We start from the raw sequence: 22,749 nt of genomic DNA, 5'->3' as shown, positions 1-22,749 counted from the left end.
CCTTCTCTACGGAATCTTTCTAACAAAATTAAAATTTTATTTGTTTAAGTACAACTATGGATAAAAGAACTATTTAAGCATGCCCTGAATTTATATTTCACTGATTGAAAAGAATAGTATGAATTTTAAAAGTATATCATTGCACCAATGGAGATATTTACATTAAAGAAGAATATATATTATGCAAGATCTAAGATCTACAAGTTTGAAATTCACTGGAAATTTGAGTAGGTCTCAAACTCCTTCAGGTATTCTATAACTGCTTCGTATATGAACTGAAACTGTTCCTGAATAAGAAATGAAAGTCAAATAAAAATATAGCCTCATAAAGATAGAATTAATAATTTGATAACTCATTTTTGTAGAAAAATTCACACTTTTGTGTCAAATTCATTTGTTTTGGTCTTACAACTAAGTCTATACACCAATATAAATATGATACCTATTTCAAAACAGTAATTGGACGACTAAAATTGTACCATGTTAAAAGTCTTACTATTTCAAATTTTAAAAGCTAAAAATCAATAAATTAAATAATGGTATCACCAACTCAGTTGTCAGTGTTTCGGTACTGACATTATTATTAAATAACTTTCCTTTAATTTTCCGTTGATAAAATAAGGAAATATGGAGAAAATAAGATTCCAAATCCCTAAGGCAAAGCTGTCCTTAGTGGAATTTGGCTATTTTAATGTCTTTTTTTGGTCACGAATACCTTAACGTGTTTAGGTCTTGTACATCCTCGGCTTTCAAATATTTGGGTTTGAGAGTTCCTGATAAAAGGTAAATCCAGAAATACGCTACGAACTCACGGAATTAAAAGTATAATTCATATTTGTTTTTTTAATTGCTTAAGTATCTTTAACTTCAACATCATGTCAACATGTATCCTTAATCATATATTGCTCAGAAACCGTTAAAATAACAACTCAATCTTTAAAAAGAAACAATATTTTAGTTTCTGAATTTATTTGGATATAACTGATAAAAATGCTATGATGTTATCAACGTGTCATCGACTTATTATGTGTTTGAATATCCCTATGGCATTTTCAACCTCTACTTTGCAAATAAATCTAACTATTTTTATTTTTGTAAAGGAAGTACTTGTGTTAACAAAATAAACGTTTGGAATTTTTAGTTAACTATTCATGTAGCATACAGTAACAGTTGATCTCACATGAACATTTTGAGTTCACACTCGGAGGTTTGGTTTGCTCAATATTTATTTTATTATATGTGTTTGTTAGACAATTATTTGGCTGATTCACTTTTTCTGTTGCTCATATGTTGTGTATTTTCTGCGACCTATTATTACATTTGATTTTCCTCAAAATTGTAAACCTTAAACTATGAAATAATTACATCAGGATGTTGCACATTGTTCTAACGATATACATGTAAAGTCTATAAATTTAGCAAAGGTTTTACCTTTTCTAAATGTCCTAAATCAATAATTTCGCAACAAAAGTGTGAACTACGGATACATGAAATCAAAAATCAATGTTATGTTTTAGTTGATTCCAAGGTTTGTATTGCTGGTTGCGAATAAAAAGCCGCCTTGGTAGCAACGACTATTCAAAAGAAATGTTTTAAACCTAAACAAATAACGTAGATAACTTCCGTCGTAAAAGCAAAAAGAACAAAAAAGGATAAAACTGCGAGTTGCAATTTGAACTATTTTTTTTTAAATTCATTTTCTTTGGTCAAATTTGGTACTTTGCATACATTATTATGTTTAAAGTATAAATTGATCCAAATGACAATTAATATTTGATTTAATGTGTTATTTTTTTTGAACAAATAAGGATGATATGTTTCTATGAAATAAGCTAACTTAATATTATATGTTATTTATACTTACGTAGTTTGGAATGATCTGAGGTCTTCTATTCCTCATTTGTTTGATGATGTGTTGTATGTCCACATCTTGTTCTATTCTCAGTCGTTCTATTACTGTTGCCAACACACAGTATAGACCACTTTTGTCACAACCATTTCTTATGAAATATAAATCAGTTTATATCAGAAAATGAAATCTAAGGTAATGTATAAAAAAGGATGTTTGCTACTCTGTTTCATAAAAGCAAGCTTTTTAAAAGACTGTTATTAATTGATAGTATATAAATATTGGAGCTAAAAAACAGATAAAAATGTTAAGGGTCCGTGACCTTGTTTCCGAGATAAAAGACATTGAAAATAGTTGGGAAATGATTCTCTCTGGATTTTTCAGACATTTAACATTGGCACCTTTTTTTTCTTCCAAAAAATATGAAAAAATGACAAGGATTTTATAAGATTTTCAAATAGGGTTTTTTAAACTATGTGAAATAAACTACGAAAAGAAAAGTAAGGGTAGGCGGGCAAAAAGTTTATTAGCACTGCATGGATAAAACTAGAGGATTCCGAATATTTGACAAAAATTCAAAAACAATAGAAGCGAACATCTTTATAGACAAATAAAACGCTATAATTTGTTTGAAGGAATTTAAAGATCACTGTATAGCACATTTTCTCCTTTTTAAAGGGTAGACCTAAGGTATGTGAGATAACTCTTACAAATGTATAGGAAGTCCTGGAAAGTGCGTGGAGGAAATATTTGAGAAGTGTCTGTGTAGAAAGCATACCGTGTGTATCTCAGGAAAATTAAAATCCATAGAATTTTTTAATTATTTGTCAAAATGTAGTTTATATCATGCTTTTTTCAAAAATATAATAACAAGTGTGGGTCACCGGTCTTTTTTCACGCTACAGGTTGTGCAAAATTGTCAGATTTTGTATAGATTATGTACGGAAAACCCAATTTTGTGGGATAAAAAGAAAACTACACCATAGAATTTTAAGATAAAATATGAGGAGATAGCTCTAATGATATGCTTTCAAATAAGAAAAAGAAAAAATGGTCACCGGACTCTTGCTTCATAATAAAATAGGTAAATTCACAACACATTCTATTGTAAAAGTTACTTTATCTGAGTTATCTCCCCTTGTATGGCAGAAAAAAATATGAATCAATCAAAAATATTCTGTTTTTAGTAAAATACAGTTAAAAAATATGATAAAACATACAATTTGCTATATTACCATGAAAAGTCTTACACATGAATCACATACAAATCTCAAAATTTGCACATTTCATTAAAGATCTGGACCAATTGATATCTGCTATTTATAACTTAAGATGGAGGAAGACACCCCAGCTACCTTAATATAAATAAAGATTTAAAAATGTTTTGCAATTTATTGAAATTTAAGGTTTAGCTTCAAATGTGTGTGGTCTAGTCTGAAAGTTGTTTGTAAGGAAAAATTTATGTAAATATGTTAATGTTGGTGACCCTTATACTTGTTGGGGTCATTGTGTTTTGTGGTTTACAGTTGAAGATAAACTGTTGTTTAAGCAACACTATTTGAGGTTGTGTATATTCTCCCTGAGAATAGTTTATACAGTGATGTTGATATGTTAAGTGAAATCGAACATGTTGTTACTGATACAGAGCTACAAATCTGTTTGATTGGTGATGTAAGGGCACCTCAAAGTGATGTTAATGAATATGTTGTACTTGATAATAATATTCTTGATTATTGCAATGTTCCTAATTCTGATTACGCTTTCCTCAATAATATGCACATGTTAGAAGAATGTGGAATTTCAGTTGTAAGAGATTCACAAGATAAACGATGACAAATATGGCAAAAGACTATTAGAACTATTTAGATGTTTAGAACTTTTCTTTGAAAATTGTAGAGTGGGTAGCAAAGAAGGTATTGGTCATTCAACATGTATTATTTCAGTTATTGACAATGCAATTGTATCACTAATTAATTTATAGCAGTAACTGACTTCAATGATTTATCATTTGATCCAATACTAAGTGATGTTCATAATTATATTTGTTTACAATTGTGTTAAGATATAGCAAGTATAAATAATTTAAATGTTTCAAATGATTTAGACACTTCTAATGACTCTGATATTGTAATCGCCTGTGAAGGTGAATCTATTGTCTAACCATGATGGGCCAGCGACCGGGCTCCTGATTTCACGGACAAATTAGACGACAACAGCATAGATGAACTCGTGAATTACATTCAATTATAGCAATGCACAGACAAAAGTTTTAAAACGTCAGAATTTAGGTTGTAAAAGGTATTTTAATAGTGATTAATATGTAAAACGCAAAGAATATCACATTTCAAGGAAGCATTTTTATTGAGTTCGTTTATCAATTAATTATAACGATATGGTATGTAAAAGCAAAGAGTATGAAAATACTTTGAAAAGGCAATTTAATGAGTATCAAACGGCATTTGTTAACAAACTACGTGGTTTGCGTACCACTGATCCTAAGTCGTATTGGCAATTGTTGAATAAAGGTTGTGATAAAGGTAAAAATACTACACAGAAGGTTGCTCATGATGTATTTTAACCATTTTAAGAATCTGAATACTGTTAAAAATTATGTTGCTGTTTATTTTACCTGAAAATATTAGTGAGTACAATACTGTTATAAATCAGTCAATGTGTGAAAAAGAAATTGCTTATGCAACTAAATCGTAATAAAAAAATATAAAGCATGTAGTGATGATATGATATTTAATGAATTTTTGAAACATGCTGCTAATAAACTTATGCCTGTCTTTGTTGAAAAATTTAATATTGTATTTGATAGTGGTATTATTCCAGACTCTTGGTCAAAGGGTTTCATCTGCCCCTTTTTATAAAAAGAAAGGTGATCGTGCAAATGTTGACAATTATCGAAGTATAACAATATAGTGTTAAGGCAAATTATTTACCTGTATTTTGAATAATAGATTGTTTAAGTCTTATAGATACAATGAATAAGCGGAGGGCGAATGGTTTGTTTTTCATGAATCAACGCTTATTATTTTATCTCTAACTTAAACTATTGTGCTGATGTATTTTCAAAATTAAAAACCTTTTCTTAATTAGAAGGTATTGTAAGTGAGTTTAAATAACTATGTTATCCCTGTTCAACGATGCACTAATAAACCTAAGTTCACAATTAATTGGTTAGAGAAATACAAATATAATATAACACGTCTGTCTTTGAATTATCAGGCATCTAAATATTATTCGTAATTTACAAATTATGACATATTCGAACTTGTTTCTAAGTATATATAATAAGTATGTAACCAGATTTCTAGCAAGAAGCCTTATTCTAGGCACATCACGATTTACTTGCATAGGGATTTGCGAATAAACATGTACAAAGATATGTAGTAAAACAGATGAAATCATACTATATTTATAAAACAAAAATGGACAAATTAAATGTACATCCCAAAATGGGTGTAAAATTAAACTGCTAGTATTTCTTATTGATGCCGTTTGAATGTACATCATCCAAACGGCATCAATAAGAAATATTAGCAGTTTTATTTTACACTCATTTTGGGATGTATATATACACAGTCACGTCTATTGATTATTGAGTTTTGTTCTATATTATGATGTTCAAGATTTGGGATGAATCAATACATTATTGACACTGACGCAGGTTATTAGTTAAGCCGATATATTTGTCAACACGATTTTATAACATCATCTTCGTATATTACCATCTTATATTAGTACCGTTGTACAAATCTTTAGACTTATATATAGGTACAAGCCCTGTGTGTCCGTTGTACCGATATGTATCATATGTTCATTTGTATAAATATAATAGACTTTTAAATTGTAACCAATTGATAGCCGAGAGGTTTCGTCGAAGTGTTGATGTCAGTAACACATAACAGATTTCGAGGAGGGGTTCAATTTCCAGTGAAGGCATATAAAAATTACAAAAATTAAAGGTAAGTTTTTAAATTTAGAATATAGCAATGAGCTCTCGACCAATGAAAGTGTAGAATTTGGTGTTCCTTAATTGTGAAGAATGAATGTAAATCATGTTCTTAGTAAGGGATTATCCTTTTTTGTTTAGGCCTATTTACAGTTCAAAACAAAGAATTTCTATAAATGAGTTACAACTGCCTGAAGCACATTTATTAGGATTATTGATTGAAAGTTGAATTTTGAAACAAACAACAATGATCAAAATAAGTTTGAAGTTTACTTGTGCAGTACAAATGATACCGTTTATGTTATCATGTGAATATTTAGAACTTTCAAATTACAAAAAAATAAGCAATATCAAGAAGAAAAATGAAAAAGAAATCAAATCAAATATAACCTAAATCTTTAGTTACATGTATTACGCTTATCAAAACTCAGATAACTGTATTCGCAGTTAGTAAGAATAGTCATTTCCGAAATACCGGTACACACTGGACATTGAATTTACTTTTGAATTTCCTATAAAAAGCAATTTCTTCCAAAATTTAGATTTTAGTTAATTAAGAAGTATTTAATGTAAAGAGCTTGAATATAATTGGCTGTAGAATACAAATTAGTTGTAACTCTGATTTTGAATTTATTAAATGGAACTGTAAATGAACAAAAAGATAATTCCTCACTAAATTATTACATAATTTACACTCATACTCACAATTAGGAAACTTATGTATAATTTCTGCAATTTCATTGTAACGTTGTGTCATCTTATGTCTAAAACACAATTTATTAAAATTTCCCAAATTAAAAGTAAGTCAAAACTAAGACCAATACATAAATGAAATGCCTAAAAGGGAAGTCATCCATTAATTATAAACATTTCACTGCAATGAAACAAATTCTTGAATAAAACCAATCAAGAAATCATTTGAGTCTTGAGCACTTTACAATATTCTAAGTTTGTAAGAGAATGATAATCCCTTTCATCATGATAAGTAATCGATAACGCTCGTTCTTAATCATGAAGAAAGGGATTATCATTCTCTTACATATATTTATTCCATAAATGAACATAAATCAGTAAATTACCCAATTCAAACTTAATGAAATTAGGCACACAAAGGAAACAATTGAATATACTTTGGTGAGTCCATTTCAGCGACAGATTTAGGAAGCGTTGGTTCTAGAAAAAAGAATCCACGTTAAATGAATAGGCTGATGTCACGATAATGGTTTAATTATTTGGAAAGTATGGGCTTGTTATGTGAAGGACAAGCAGGTTTTAAAAAAGGATATGGCACTGTTGACCATATTTTAATTCAAAATGTCTGAATTATCTGTATTTATTTAGTACTTAGATAGTGACAGATTGTCTGTTTATTTCGGGATACATTGAATTTGCCAGCTGACTAGTTTATTGACTAGATGTTAGGAAACATTGAATTCGTAGGGAAGGAAACTTACCTTGCGTATTATAATGTCCTCATATCAATTCGTCCCCAGGGTAATCGTCCCTTAGTGAATATAGCTGATTTTTCTTATCAACTTGCTTATCAGTTATTCTTGGGACCATACAACTAACACTAACGCGCAAAAAATATTGCAAGGAGATACTCGATGGTTTTATAAATAAAATCTGAATTTTGTCCAAAATGTATTCTGTTTTCTGATATCTGTAAGCCAAATTATTTGACAATTTTGTAGGTTTATAAAAACATTAAAGGTTTCAGAATAATGTTGCAAGAATAATTTTGTTTCTTGCAATGTTTAAAAAGTCATAAATTTAACCATGACATTTCAGAATTACTTTCAATATTTTCCCACTGTGCATTTTAACAGTCACTTTACAATTGTTCAAATAAGGCCTTCGAAAATAGTGGAATTAATTACTTTTGGAGTGTCAAGAACTCGTTGGAAGTACTTGATAAATTACATGCATATATTGGTGATTTTGAATCTGTTCAAAGTTTTGATTTTTCTACCCTATATACCACATTGCCTCACATTCTCATTAAGAAAAAATTCACACACCTAATTAAATGGGCATTTAAAAAGTCAGAATATGAATATATATGTTCAAACTCTTTTAGGTCATTTTTTAGTAGCAATAAACAAAAAAACTATGTCAATTGGACATGCTTTGATACTATATATGCCCTTGAATTTTTACTAGATAACATTTTTGTTCGCTTTGGAGATTCCGTATATCGTCAGGTTATCGGAATTCCAATGGGGACTAACTGTGCACCGATAATTGCGGACCTTTTTTTGTATTGCCATGAGTTACAATTTATGACAAAAATCAGCAAAGACCCATCGAAACAACATCTGATACACAAATTTAATAATACTTTTAGATATTTGGATGATATTTTGGCTCTCAATAATGACGACTTCAGTATGTATACTAAAGAAATTTATCCTGTTGAACTTACTTTAAATAAAGCTAATACTAACAATGACCACTGCCCTTTCCTCGATCTTGATATCTATATCATTAACGGAAAGCTTAATACTAAAATATATGATAAAAGAGATGATTTTTCATTTCCTATCGTTAATTATCCATTTTTAGATGGTGACGTTCCCTTGTCACCATCTTACGGTGTTTATATATCTCAACTTGTACGATTCGCTCGTGTATGTAACAATGTTTTAGATTTTAACGAGAGAAATTTATGTATTACTGAAAAATTATTACACCAGGGTTTTCGATATCACAAACTAGTCAAAACATTTACTAAATTTTATCATCGGTATAAGGACATCATTCGTAAATATAGCTCAACATGCAGACTTCTTACACGTTCAGGTATTTCACATCCAATTTTTTATGGAAATATTCTTTATAAAGCACAAAAATGTCAGTATTCACCTCTGAAGCTAACAAAACCTTTAAATAGACTTATTAAGAAGGGATATAGTTACGATACTGTTGTCAGGTCATTAAAGATTGCATATTTTGGCGTTAAAATTGATTCACTTATAGGGTCTTTGCATCGGCACTAAACACATTTATTTAAAAACCAGTTGTTGGCATGACACGGGTTATGTTCTTCTCATATATGTTATGATGGTATGATACTAAACCCCTAACGGGAAGGATTGTGCCTGATATTCATATGATGAAGACATAATCTTTCAATCAGTTTAATTGAAGTCTGGAGCTGGCATGTCAGTTAACTGCTAGTAGTTTGTTGTTATTTATGTATTATTGTCATTTTGTTTATTTTCTTTGGTTACATCTTCTGACATCAGACTCTGACTTCTCTTGAACTGAATTTTAATGTGCGTATTGTTATGCGTTTACTTTTCTACATTGGCTAGAGGTATAGGGGGAGGGTTGAGATCTCATAAACATGTTTAACCCCGCCGCATTTATGCGCCTGTCCCAAGTCAGGAGCCTCTAGCCTTTGTTAGTCTTGTATTATTTTTAATTTTAGTTTCTTGTGTACAATTTGGAGTTTAGTATGGCGTTCATTATCACTGAACTAGTATATATATTTGTTTAAGGGCCAGCTGACGGACGCCTCCGTGTGCGGGAATTTCTCGCTGCATTGAAGACCTGGTGGTGACCTTCTGCTGTTGTCTGTTCTATGGTCGGGTTGTTGTCTCTTTGACACATTCCCCATTTCCATTCTCAATTTTACTTCACTCATTCTCACTTCTATATATTGAATATTATTACGTACAAACAGTGAACGAGGACAGGTCCACACCCTCTGTTATTGCTATGTTCATCTTCGATTCCAGATAGGAATGACAACATGTCATTTGCAGATCCAGGAACTATCATGTTTTCTTCCCAAAACTTCGCTTTGAATAATTTCACCTGCCTCACCTGAAAATATTTTATTATATGTATATTACAGAGGTGTTTTTTCAAGGTGAGTTATATACTCAAAGACGAAAGAATGAGTAGATATTATAAGAACCATTGTTTCGTCCATTCAAGTGCAAATTGCACAAAATTTCCAATCCTTTCATATTTTATGAATTTTATCAAAAAAACATTAATGCCATGATTTAGGGTGGTAATTTTAGTAACGTTATAATCAAAAGTTTGACTATAAGTTCTCCACGGTACCATTCGACCCGTAGGAAGTACTTCATTTCACTGCCATGGTATAATTGATTAATTTTGTCTGTTTATTTTCAGTGACTTTAGCACGTTATTGATCTTAAACTAAGGTTTCAACTCCCTCTGGCGAACCATTTATGGAAGGCCAAAAGTAAATAAAATGTGCTCGATTAACTGACAGGTTAATTTCTTAATAGCATTTGACGTATGTTTATGAGATATTTATATTTTTTTTCAAAATAATTGTAAATATAAGAAAACAAATCCACCCTTCAACTGGTTTTCAAAATGCGGACAATAACAAAAACTACAGACAAAGGAAAAATAACTTTAAAAATTATAAACAAGTATAACAATAAGGAGATGTGATATGATTGCCAATGAGACAACCATCCACCAAAGTTCAAATGAAGTGGATATTAGAAGTTATAGGCTAAAATACGGTCTTCAACAATGAGGAAAGCCATACCGTATATTCGGCTATAAAAGGCCCGACATGAAAACTATGAAACAATTCAATTGAGAAAGCTAACGGCCTAATTTATAACATAACATTTTACGAAAAACAAACATAACAGTCATAAACGAACAACAACCACTATAAGTTTCCCCAATTAAAGGAGTGAAAAGGGATACGAGATATACCAAATAAATATTCAATCGCATAAGTCGAAAATAAGCTGACAATGACAGGAACAGACAAATCATTAAAAAAAATTTAACAGTATACAAAACACAATAAAAAAAATTAAAGAACGATGAACATAAACCCAACCAAAAAACTGGATTGATCTCAGGTGCTCAAAAAGGGTAAGCCGATCCTGTTCTGTGGCACCCATCGTATTGCAAATGTAAGTACAAACCCTGTAATATATCAAAAAGTCGACTTCGTCATTAAATGACAGAAGTATTTTTGGTCATGACCAAACAAATAGATCAGTCATTTAGTATTTAGCAACATCGTCAGCATCTAACTTTTCAATACAAGTGTGTAACTTGATTTCCGTTAAACTTTCATAATCCATTTTAATTGTTTCAATTAGAAAACCTAAATTAACATATAAATTTGACAGTACAATAGAACACACAAACCACTTACATTGACTACTTCGAGAATATATACATGTAAACAAAGTCAGGTGACAACAAACAACCCTCGTCACATGTTGCGAAGTTCGAAATTAGGTTTTGTTAAACCATTTTTACATGGATACACTCGCTCCTTTCTGCCATATGTTATATGTGTATACGTTGCCATTGTGCATATTTCAATTTGATTAAATATTAACGGACATTGTTTGTCAAAAAAGAGATGGAATTCGTTGCGACAGTGTTAAATGGCGATAAAATTTCCCGCAATCAGTGAACTGACTTTAACTGAAATTAACGTTCAGAAAAGGAAATACAAATTGTATTATTAGGATGTAAAATTCTTAATAAGATGAACAAATATTGATGATTTAAAATGTAAAACAACAAAAATACCGAAACCAAGGAAAATTCAAATCGGAAAGTCACATTTCAAATGCCAAAATCAAAAGCTCAAACACACCAAATCAACGCAAAAAACAGTCATATTCCTGACTTGATACATACATTTCCTTATGTAGGAAATGGTGGATGTTACATGGTTTTATAGCTAGCTAAACCTCTCATTTTTATGACAGTCACGTAGAATTTTATTATATTGACAAAAATGTATGAACAAAACAAACAGACATAATAGGTAAAAATGTCAAAAATAGGGGTACAACAAATGAATTGTTGTTTGTGTGTAAATACCCCTGTCGAAATAGTTTTAAATCACGTACAATAACAAGAAATATCACTTAAATCGCAAATTTTAAACAATTATATGATGTAAATAAACCTTCTTAATATAATAAATATAGTATTACTTGTTTTTCATCTTTATATGATGCTAAATTGGCCGTACCTGGTTCTTGTATTTGCATGTTAGATCCAAACATGTATACATGTATTCATTACTTGTATTTGTTCTTGTTATGTTAAATGGACCAAATGTCACTTGTCCATCACCTGCTGGCCAGTACACATTTGTTGATTTCTGATTTTAATAAATCACAACACTTAGTATTATTTATTTTTAAATGACATTTTTGCTGCAAGTAATCAAAATCTCAAAATAACACCACAATTGAATAAATGTTTGAACTAATATTATTCACCTTTTCAATTTTATATGTAATGCAGTTTTGAGAAAAACAAATCCGTAAAATATTCATTATAGTAATGTTTTTTAAACCACTGTTCCAGTTTAGTATAATATCACAGTTCTCGGAAACATGATTACCTGCACTTTATATTGATATACATTTTACAAAAAACTTATCAAAGATACCAGACTTATAACTCGGTACGCCTAATGACAAAGCCTAGAGACGAAATAGAACATGCTGTTGATTTTATCTTCTCTTTTTCTATTGTTATTGCGTTAATGTTGTTTGTTTTCCTTTTTGGTTTTTTTTCAGATGTCATATTTTCGGGACTTACCCAAAGAAACGGTAATTTGTCAATTGTTGAAGGCCATGTTTGTAAATAGACCCATCATAAATACCAGGATTATAATTTTGTACGCTAGACGTGAGTTTCGTACACAATAGACTCGTCAGTGACGCTCGAACCAGTAGTTAAAAATATCAAAATAAAGTAGATGTTCACTTTTTTTTTTACTTGAAAGAAAAAAATATTATATTATCAAGCATCCTTATCTTTTTAAAAGGTAAAAGAGTATAAAACAACATACTCCTGTCTGTATATCTTTGTTAAGCATAACAATAGTTGGAATTTCATAGTCATATATAAGTCTCCACAAGTCAACAACGGTCGTCTCCAAAGGCATTTGTGTCACAATAAATGTTTGATTGTTTCTGTATCCCTGAAATGATTAAAAATACACATTGACATTGTGTTTATATTGTTTACATAGGTTTTTTAACGTTCAAGTTTTTAATATTTAAACAATAAATACTTTTAGGTTTATGACCCCTTCTGTAGGCCTGTGTATCCGTTTAGCGAATTAACTCTTAAATTTGGCGCACATTTGCACGTAAAAAAAATAAGTATCTAGTGTCGTCATATCGGTTGTTAACATCTGGAACAATTGGCATTTTGAAACAAAAACACTCAAAAAGCACTTGTCTATATAAACAGGCTACAAACGTTGCGCTACTATGCTTAAATGAGTACTATGCAATAAGTACAGATACATTAGAAATCTTTATTTTTCTAGGTAGCTATAGAGTCGAGGAACTTTATAAACTTATCTCGAATATTTATGTTCATTCAGTATCACCTAATACCTTTATTTTAAACTTGTTTTAGGAAAATCATTGCTAGCACTGCATCCAGGTATCCCGTATATATTAGGACCATTATTGTCAAATATAAGAGTAAAAGGGGAAATACTTTGGATTTTGCTATACATTTTCCATATGTTTAGCTTTAAAGCAAATAAAGAGCATAGAATCGTTAATAAAAAAGATTACAAATCAATGTTATATTTTTTTTGTTCGACGTATTAATTTGTACTTCTGACCGTACCGATGCTGTTGGTACAGTGGAGATCACTTCTAACCTCTCATCAAGTCTGTCAGAATCTGTCAGGAGAACTGTTCTAGGACAGTATGTAGAACTGTCATCCTGACACCTTTTAGACAGTTCTAGCTAGAACAGTTCTAACCTAGAACTGATTTGGTCAGTTCTACCTAGAACTGATTTAGACAGTTCTACCTAGAACTGATTCTGACAGTTCTACCCTAGAACAGTTTTAGACAGTTCTACGACTAGAACAGTTCTACGGCTAGAACAGTTCTACGACTAGAACAGTTCTACGATTAGAACTGATTTGGTCAGTTCTACGGCTAGAATTGATTTAGTCAGTTCTATCCATAGAACAGTTTTAAGAACTCTTTGTCTTAAATATAAATAAGTCAAAAGAATATAATATATATTAAAAAATTCTCATCACAGCACTGTTTTAACATTTCTCTAACTGTAATGACGTCATTCAGAACTGTTCTACAATTCTGACAGTTCTACGGTTAGAACTGATTTAGTTAGTTCTGCTGACAGTTCTACGGTTAGTACTGATTTGGTCAGTTCTGCTGACAGTTCTACGACTAGAACTGATTTGGACAGTGCTACCTAGAACAGTTTTAGACAGTTCTACCCTAGAACTGATTCTGACAGTTCTACTTAGAACAGTTCTAGGCTAGAACTGTTCTAGGTAGAACTGTTCTAGGACTGTTTAGAACAGTTCTATGACAGATTATTCTGACAGTTCTAATGAGAGGTTAGAAGTGATCTCCACTGTAATTAATAGCTCTGTCAGCTTAGTAATTGTTTCAAATTCCCGTTTTTTCCAAACGAAAAACCACCTAGGAATCAATAAATAGGACAACATCATAGGAAAATATTTTTTATGCAGATTAATTAAGATTTAAATCGGCACCTATTTTACTCAGTTTCTTGAAATTTTATTCAATTGATGCATATCATATATATACTAAGCTAAGTTCTTTAAGCACGATTTTGTTTTACGTTTATTACGAATCCATAACGCATAATCGACAAAAATATTTCTTAAAGTGAAAATTTGCGTTCTAATTGAATTTCTGGTTTTATTGCCGAAGTTTGCCTATCTTGAACTTATTAAATAATTAACACAGAACCATGGAGTACGAGAAAAATAAGTGAAGTAATAGACATGCAATACAGCGATGTTTGATTATTTTTATATAATTTTCACGCGTTTTCATTTGTGATCTAAACTTTGTCATAACAGTTGATAAATCATTTGGTGCATTAAGTTTTCCTTTTAGAATCAATTAACACTATCTTACTTTCACGTTTGTTGACATGTTCCTTCATCACGGTTTTTCCCTCGCTATGCGGTTGCCTAAATATTAACGAGAGGAATCGTAGGTATGGTCACTGTATACGGAAACCCTATCGGCGAATTAGAGAACGGGAAGACAATAGTTAAATAGCAGTACATTCTATTCGTATTATAGGTTTTCTTGCTATTTAGTATGCATTGTGACGTCACAATTTCCATTGAAAAAGCGTGCATAGTACGAATTCATACGACGTACGAAAACATATGATCTGACGATACGACATGTCAACTCTGGATTTGACAGTAAATAGCAGCCAACGAAAAAAAAATTGTTTGGGTTAAGAATTATGAGACTTGAAAACATTTTTTTCTAGTGCTTATTTAAGAAACTTAGATTTATTTGAAATTTGTAGCTTTTATCTTACAGGGGTAAAATAGAACAGCCATAACACGGCAATCTACCCTTCGCTTCAGTTTTCAAATTACCGTATTTGTCCTATTAGAATCGAAATAATTCATGGAAGCCATTGATTTGTTGGACATTTACACATGGCCTGGGCCGTGATATCCGTTAATATCACGGCCCATGTCATGTGTAAATGTCCAACAAATCTATGGCTTCCAGGAATTATTTCTTAAGTATCATATAACTGTAAGCTTTCGTTAAAATGATTGTTTCTTACTTTTTAGCACTAATGAATCTACAATTAAAGCTATGACAGCTAAGCCCTAGTCAGTTTACAAACCGATCTGGTCAGATAGAAGTAATTATTTACACCTTTTTGTTCTAGTGGTAAATGCCGCTACAAAATATGTAGGTGGTATTGCCTTAGTTTCAACAGTTTGATTTCGAAGCAAAAGAGTCGGATCTATATGTTGAGGGTAAATTTCTACCAAACCGTGGTCGAATGTCAGACGAAAAAATATTTTTATTGAAAAATATGTATACAACTAAGAAAATATATCGCTAAAATGTCGTACAGAGGAATTATTGCAGAATTCGTTTACAAAAAAGTGCAATAATACAATCTGAGCATACTTTATTCTTTATATATATCGTGTATTTGATAATCCGAAATATAAATTGATAGTTGTATTTAATGTGTACTTTTTTAATATTGATGTTGTTTTGCACACTTTTTACTACGGTGTCCTTTAATATTTTTTGGGGAATTAATGTGATCACTTTGCTACAAAATGGCGCCAACCTAAATATTGAATAATTTTTTAAAAGGATTAAAGGGATATTCGTAAATTTTGTTTTATTTGTTTAATCCGGAAACAATAGTATAATCTTATCAGAGTCTTTCTAATTTCTATATTAACAAGAAATACTTACAGGTAAAAACACTGCATTTATATACTCATTACGTCCATCTACAGCTGTCGATAACAGTGGCATCTCTGATCCAACTATAAAATATAACAGGCCAATATTAACATTTATTCTTTGAATCGATGACACTCGATGTGTTCTATCTTAACTTTCTTCATTAGCAAATCAGAAAATAAGCTAACTCGTCACGTTGTTTATTAGGCTCGATTTTCAGTTTCATGAACTTATATAATCTTATGATTCATTTAAAGTTAATAATGTATACGTTTCGATGGCTATGTAAAATTGTTAATAAGCATCTTTTATCTAAAAAAAAGAAATACTAATACAAATAGGTTTAATGTCAATGCATTTTTACTTTTAAATATTATAGTGTGTGCATTACCAAATAAAGTCGCAAGCAGGTTTAAGTACGTTACATGTATCATAACGAAATAACTTCTTATGTTGTAATATTAAAATGTGTTATGTTGCACCTGGAATAATATTGCTATATCTGTTCTTTCCTCTGTTTTCTTCATATTTCCCCTTACTGAAAGCTTCTTCGTCATGTCGACTTGATATAGAATTCATTAGCTATAACATAAATGATATTTTTTGATAAGGGGAAGATAAACTCTTTTCTAACATCAAAATTGTTTAGTCTTCTTTGTCCTGTCATACCTGATTATAATAGAGATTTACGGAAAGTCTCGGTACCGACTGTTTACACTTACTCTGACAGGAAAAATTAAGGGGATCGTCTCAAAATAAAAAAAATGTACTAAACTTTTAGCATTTAAAGGTGAAAGTTGTAAATAGCTTTTAGAATGAAACAATAAACTGTCATATAAAATTTCACAACTCTTAACCCGCCTTCTTGTTAGCTCACTTGGGCCAAAGGTAAATGTGAACTATTGTCATGACCACTTAGCATCCGTCGTTGACCGGTTGTTTTACAGGCTTAAAAAAGTATTTGAACCAAACTTTGTAAATGGATCATTTTCGAAAAAATATCGTATTTTGAGTACACCTATGCTAAATTGTTTTTGGTTAATGAAAAACGCGTTTTTAAGTGTTTAAATGAAAGAATGTAGCTTTTATGATTCTTTAAATCAATAATAAACACGATTAAGATCTATTTTTATGTGATTAAGGTATTTTTAGGTCAGATGTTTGCGTAATTAATGTGCGTACAGTGTCAGGTTAACAAATTTTGATTTTGTTTTCCATGTTATCTGATTGCCTTGAAATCTTCAAAAATAAACTAGAATGTTTAAAATAACTAACGAAAAATCGGGCACAGGACGTTTGCGCTTTTTTACCTGTAACACGATAGGACATTTGCGCTCGGAATATTATGGACATTTGCGCTTTAAATTTTGATACACCTATAGTAAATTGACCGGACATTTGCGCTTTTTACCTTTAGTCGTCTATCTGTAATTTTGATGAGTTACGTAAATAAATTCAACTTGTATTTGTCGTTAGTTAGTTCACATTGACACAGTCTTAAGCATAGAGTATAAAATTATAGAGACAAGTAAAGGGGAAAAATGTATATGTCACGATGGATTTTTATCATTGAACAACAGTCGTTTAATTACATTAAAATTCGTTATATTGATGAACAGGCATCTCAGTCAAGAATTGAGAAATAGAGACTAGAATATGTATTTGAAATGCGGGCGAAATACAAGTCAGGACAGATTACAAGAGCAAAATTTTTCATTCCTTGAGCTTCAGATATCAAGCGAAAACTGACCTGTGATAACTATGCTTGTCTTTGATGTCTTTATATGTTTATTTTAGGTATATATTACTTACTATATGTGCTATGAAATGTCTTTTAAACACGAATGTGCTATGGAATGACTATTTAACTTTTAACCATAACGAAAATATTGTAAAAGCGCAAATGTCCTATACAAAAAGCGCAAATGTCCATATTTAAAAAGCGCAAATGTCCTATGAGTTGAAGAGCAAATGTCCATTAAAAAAAGCGCAAATGTCCTATGAAAAAGCGCAAACGTCCCGCGCCGGAAAAGGGCAGGAAAAATCACAGTTTCTTTATTATTCTATTGTAACATTGTTATAATAAATAATTTCAATCGGCGTACATAAAATGCATGACTTTACTGTTAACGATACTAGATCAACCATTTAATTATTTCTCCTTTTAAATATGGAATTATTCAGTGATAATATAAAAAGCACAAAGCAATCTTAAAATTGTACACGGCACGTTTCTCACATCTCAGTGTAGAGAAAAGAGCTTAATTAAAAATACAAAGTGCGTACCCTTCTGTCATTTCTATACTGTTACCAATAAATCTATAAATTACAACAATGTTATACTTGTAAAATGTGCAATTACGTGTTGGAAATTTGTCTATAGTGTTACTGCATATCCTGTTACTATAGTTTAAGTAACAGGAACTACAACATCAGGAGGATGGTTAAAACTAGAAACTTTTATTCAATTTTGCAATTTCGTCATTCTTTTAAATGACCCATATAGAAATGCTCTTTACATAGTTTACTACAAAAATTATGTCTAACAGCCCTATCCAATTTTCAAAATGGCCATCATAGACTTTGAGCGGTAGACTTATCGTCAAAATCTACTAAATGTAGGTTTGAAGTTAGACGGAAGAAATGTTTCTGGAATGATCCTCCGCCAAAAGTGCGACCGATTATTCCGACAAATATAAAATCGTCAAACACTTGTTGGCCCATTCGAACCAAACTTGATAGGCATTTCCCTGGGTTGCCAGAATGTCCGCAACAGACTCTAATTGGTTAACTTTTTTCAGCACTGATTATCTGTTCTCGCTTCTCCCACCACATGGTTAACTAAACTTTCTTATTTTCGTACCCGTAGAACAGGAATATATTTCTTTTAGAAAACCGGATATTTTTTATTTGTGCACTACATCATAATGTAGAAAAAATATCATTCAAAGTACTTATCTGACTTCATATATTATATGTATGAACTTGACGATACTTCCGATTGAAATGTTCTGTTAATGAAACTGTGAATTCAAATTTTGCTGCTTTTTGTCGGTGGAGCGATAGTACGCTCCGTTCATGGAGACTGGTTTTATTTGCTCTTAAATACCTTTTGAATCAAGTGCGCCGTACAATTCCCATTTGAGACGACCCCTTACATTTTACCTGTCAAAGTCGATGTCAACAGTCGGTACCGAGACTTTCCGTAAATCTCTATTAGCAACCTTTAATAAGTTAATACAGAACATAGATTATTTTTATCTCGGTCCTTTATAGGTTGTATCTTATGCGACTATATTAAGCACTTTTTTAATGTAACATTTTGATGGTTTACTTTTATTTAAATAAGACTGAATTTGACAAGGAATATATATTTAAATGTGATGCATACTTGCACTAACTTGTCATAATCAATTATAACTGATCATGCACATTTAGTATAGGAATGATAAACTAGATAGGTTTTAAATATATGAGAACCTAAAAGCAAAATACTAGCAAACTTAGCATTAAAAGTTTTTTCTACAATAAATTATCTTTGTAATACATGCTTTTTCGGTTTAAGTAGTTTTACCTCATACTCTACTTGCAGCTTGTGCTTTTTCTTGTTATTGTCAAATCGCATCAGGTCTTTATAATTATCTGAAAAATCCCTGCAAGGAATTCCTGAGTTCGGGCACATCAGGGCTTCAAGAACAGCTTCATGCAAGAACAAGTACTGATGCTATAATTTTAGAAAAAAAATTCTTTAGACATGTAATTTACAGTGAACAAAACATTAAAACAAGAATTATAAGTATATTGATCAGTTTGATCTAGGTATGTATTCCAAACATTTTCCGAAGTGAAACATTTAAGACAGTTTTAAACAAACTGGATTGCATTATCCCATAACGGTTTCTACATTAAAAAAAGCGCGTCTACTGATTACTACTAAAATTAACATTGTCGTTGCTACACAAAAAAAATTGGGACGAAACACTTGTAGGAAATGGAAAAGTTCGGATGGGTTCAATGAAACATGTAAAACAATAGTCCGCATTCCTAAGGAGTCTACATTTTGTTACCGATCAGATGTCTTCTGGAGAAATCAACCAATTGGAAATAACCATTTTCGTCTTGCTGTCACTTTTTACTTGAACAGAAGGTAATATTATTTTTAATATTTTGAAGTTTGATAACATACTGTTTACTTTATTATCAATTTTATTATATTATTTTATGTTGTTTTATTCCAAATTACTAACCGCTGTTTGTACCATATTCACTCTCTGATTTCTTAATATTTCAACACTTCGGAATACTTCAACATAGTCTCTCTCTTTAGCTTCATGTACTATATAATCCAATGCAATGTATGTACCAGTACGACCTACCCCTGCACTGAAATAGAAAGATTAAAAAAATTGTTGTTATCTTCAAACACTAAAATTACTTCTCAAAACGAGTTTGAAATGAAACTAATAATAAAAATCGGGAATGTGTCAAAGAGACAACAACCCGACCAAAGAGACAATTGATAATTTGTTTATCGCTGTTTTCCTGAAAATCGCCAAAATTGTAGGTAATCAATACTTAATACCTAATCCTGTATTATGTAGCGAAAAATAAGCAATTTAAAATGTTAACCTGCAATGAACCACCATAGGCCCTTTTGCTACAGTTCTTGTGGTATTGACTTTGTGTCGGAAGTGAACCAAGGATGATGCATATTTTGGAACATCTTTGTCGGGCCAGGCAGTAAAGTGGAACTGAAAAACAGTTTTCGTCTCTTTTTCCTGTCAATTTGAAAAAAAAACACATTAAGGTTATTTAAAATAATGACCCTAACAATATACTTCTAGATAATAACTCGCAATTTTCTCATGGCATGATCCGTTATATTTGAATTTTATCCTGAACGTTAATGGTTATCTCTTTTTCATTCATTCAACAAATCTGCTGCAGTCGGCATATTTAGATGGTAGTAGTCTTGTAAAAAAGAAAATTAATTTCATACTGAAACAGTTGTTCGTTTTTCACATTGGTCAATGCATGATAAATATAAATACTCTTCAATTGGTATTACTGCATAATCTAAGATTTTTTTAAATGACCAAGAGTAAATAAAAATGGCGAAAGATACCAAGGAGACATGGCAAAAAAACGCATACTTAGAGGAGAAAAAGATAGGCTAAAGATACCAGAGGGACATTCAAACTCATAGGTCGAAAATAAACTGACAACGCCATGGCTAAAAAAGAAAAGACAAATAAGTAAACAAACATAAGACTCAGCAACACGAACCCCGCAAATAAACCGTGATGATCTCAGTTACTCCCGAAGGGTAAGCAAATCCTATTTAAACATGAATGCAGTGTCAATCTAAAAATGCGATTATCAAACCGCAAGCTCCTTGGTATAAGTAAATAATGTCTTATCGTTAAAATCGTGCTTATTCCAACATATTCGAAAATAAGCCATTAAAAAAAAAGTAAAATAACAAAAATACCGAACTCAAGGGAAAGTACAAATCGGAAATTCTCTTATTAAATGGCAAAATCAAAAGCTCAAACACATCAAACGAGCGGAAAACGACCGTCATATTCCTTGACTTGGTACAGGCATTTCCTTATGTAGAAAATGGTGGATCAAATCTGGTTTTATAGCTAGCTAAATCTCTCACTTGTATGACAGTCGAATCGAATTCCATTTTATTAACAAATAAAGGCAACAGTAGTATACCGCTGTTCAATAGTCATAAATCAATTAAGCGAAAACAAATCCGGGTTACAAACTAAAACCGAGTAAAACACATCAACTTTAAGGGGAAAACAACGGGACAACAGAAACACTGACCTGCAACGAAAACAAACGCCAACATACATAGAAACGGACTATTTGATAACAACTGCCAAATTCCTGACTTTGTACAGGACATTTTAAGAAAAAAATGATGAGTTGAACCTGGTGTTATGGCTAGCTATAATTTGTGAAGTTGATACGGAATATTTATCAATAAGGTCTTGATATCTTCCGATGAACTTTTTTTAGAAAAAGGACGAGACGTTCTTTGACATAACCCTGGTTCATCAACTTTCTGCTCAGACACTGGTGACGTTTTATAAAGTCTGAGTAGCAGCTTCGAGCCCTTGAATCACGAATGAGTTGGGAAATGTATATCCCATATGCAGGTGAAGTTGGTATATTGCTGCTAAGGTGTGGGAAATTGACGAGTTCGAAATTAAAATCGTCTCGTTTGTCAGAGAATTTGGTACTGAGATGACCGCTTATGTCAAATTCGAGCTATAAGTCAAAAAATGAGGTGGAGGAAGCCGTATCTGTTGTTTCTTCAATTTCTATTTCTGGGGGATATATTAATGAAACCCAAATAGAAAAGTTTGAGTTGTTAATGGAAATAACATTATCAATATATCTGAATTTGAAATTAAATGATCTGGCTTCTTTGATCGTCTTGTTTTTGACAAGTGCCTGACGGAACTCCGACTCATATGAAAATAAGACGAGGTCGCCATGGATAAGCGCGCAGTTTGTTCCCATACGAATGTCGACATGTTATTGAAAAAGTCTATCTCCAAATTCAACATATTTGTATTTTCGTAACCTTTCGTGTTTTGCCATAACTTTGTCAGTGTCTCTCGACTTTTAAAGCTTTAAATGTCCCCGTGGTATCTTCCGCC

The 22,749-nt window shown here is 31.3% G+C and overlaps 1 protein-coding gene across 1 annotated transcript in view; it reads right to left on the bottom strand.

The window, feature by feature from the left end:
* Positions 1–212: 212 nt before the first annotated feature.
* Positions 213–22,749, bottom strand: part of LOC127738873 (receptor-type tyrosine-protein phosphatase kappa-like) — a 36,658-nt gene continuing 14,121 nt past the window's right edge. Inside the window, exons 7-15 of the mRNA XM_052250330.1 lie at positions 20,699–20,847; positions 20,317–20,452; positions 19,644–19,793; positions 16,609–16,651; positions 16,079–16,152; positions 12,646–12,777; positions 9,490–9,638; positions 1,865–2,000; positions 213–287 (exon numbers count right to left, since the gene is read on the bottom strand). Of these exons, the coding sequence (XP_052106290.1) occupies positions 213–287; positions 1,865–2,000; positions 9,490–9,638; positions 12,646–12,777; positions 16,079–16,152; positions 16,609–16,651; positions 19,644–19,793; positions 20,317–20,452; positions 20,699–20,847 (1,044 nt within the window). The remainder of the gene's footprint in view (positions 288–1,864; positions 2,001–9,489; positions 9,639–12,645; positions 12,778–16,078; positions 16,153–16,608; positions 16,652–19,643; positions 19,794–20,316; positions 20,453–20,698; positions 20,848–22,749) is intronic.

Source organism: Mytilus californianus, unplaced genomic scaffold (assembly GCF_021869535.1).
Source record: "Mytilus californianus isolate M0D057914Y unplaced genomic scaffold, xbMytCali1.0.p SCAF_1, whole genome shotgun sequence".
Taxonomy (NCBI): domain Eukaryota; kingdom Metazoa; phylum Mollusca; class Bivalvia; order Mytilida; family Mytilidae; genus Mytilus; species Mytilus californianus.
This window is presented reverse-complemented; position numbering and strand designations above follow the sequence as displayed.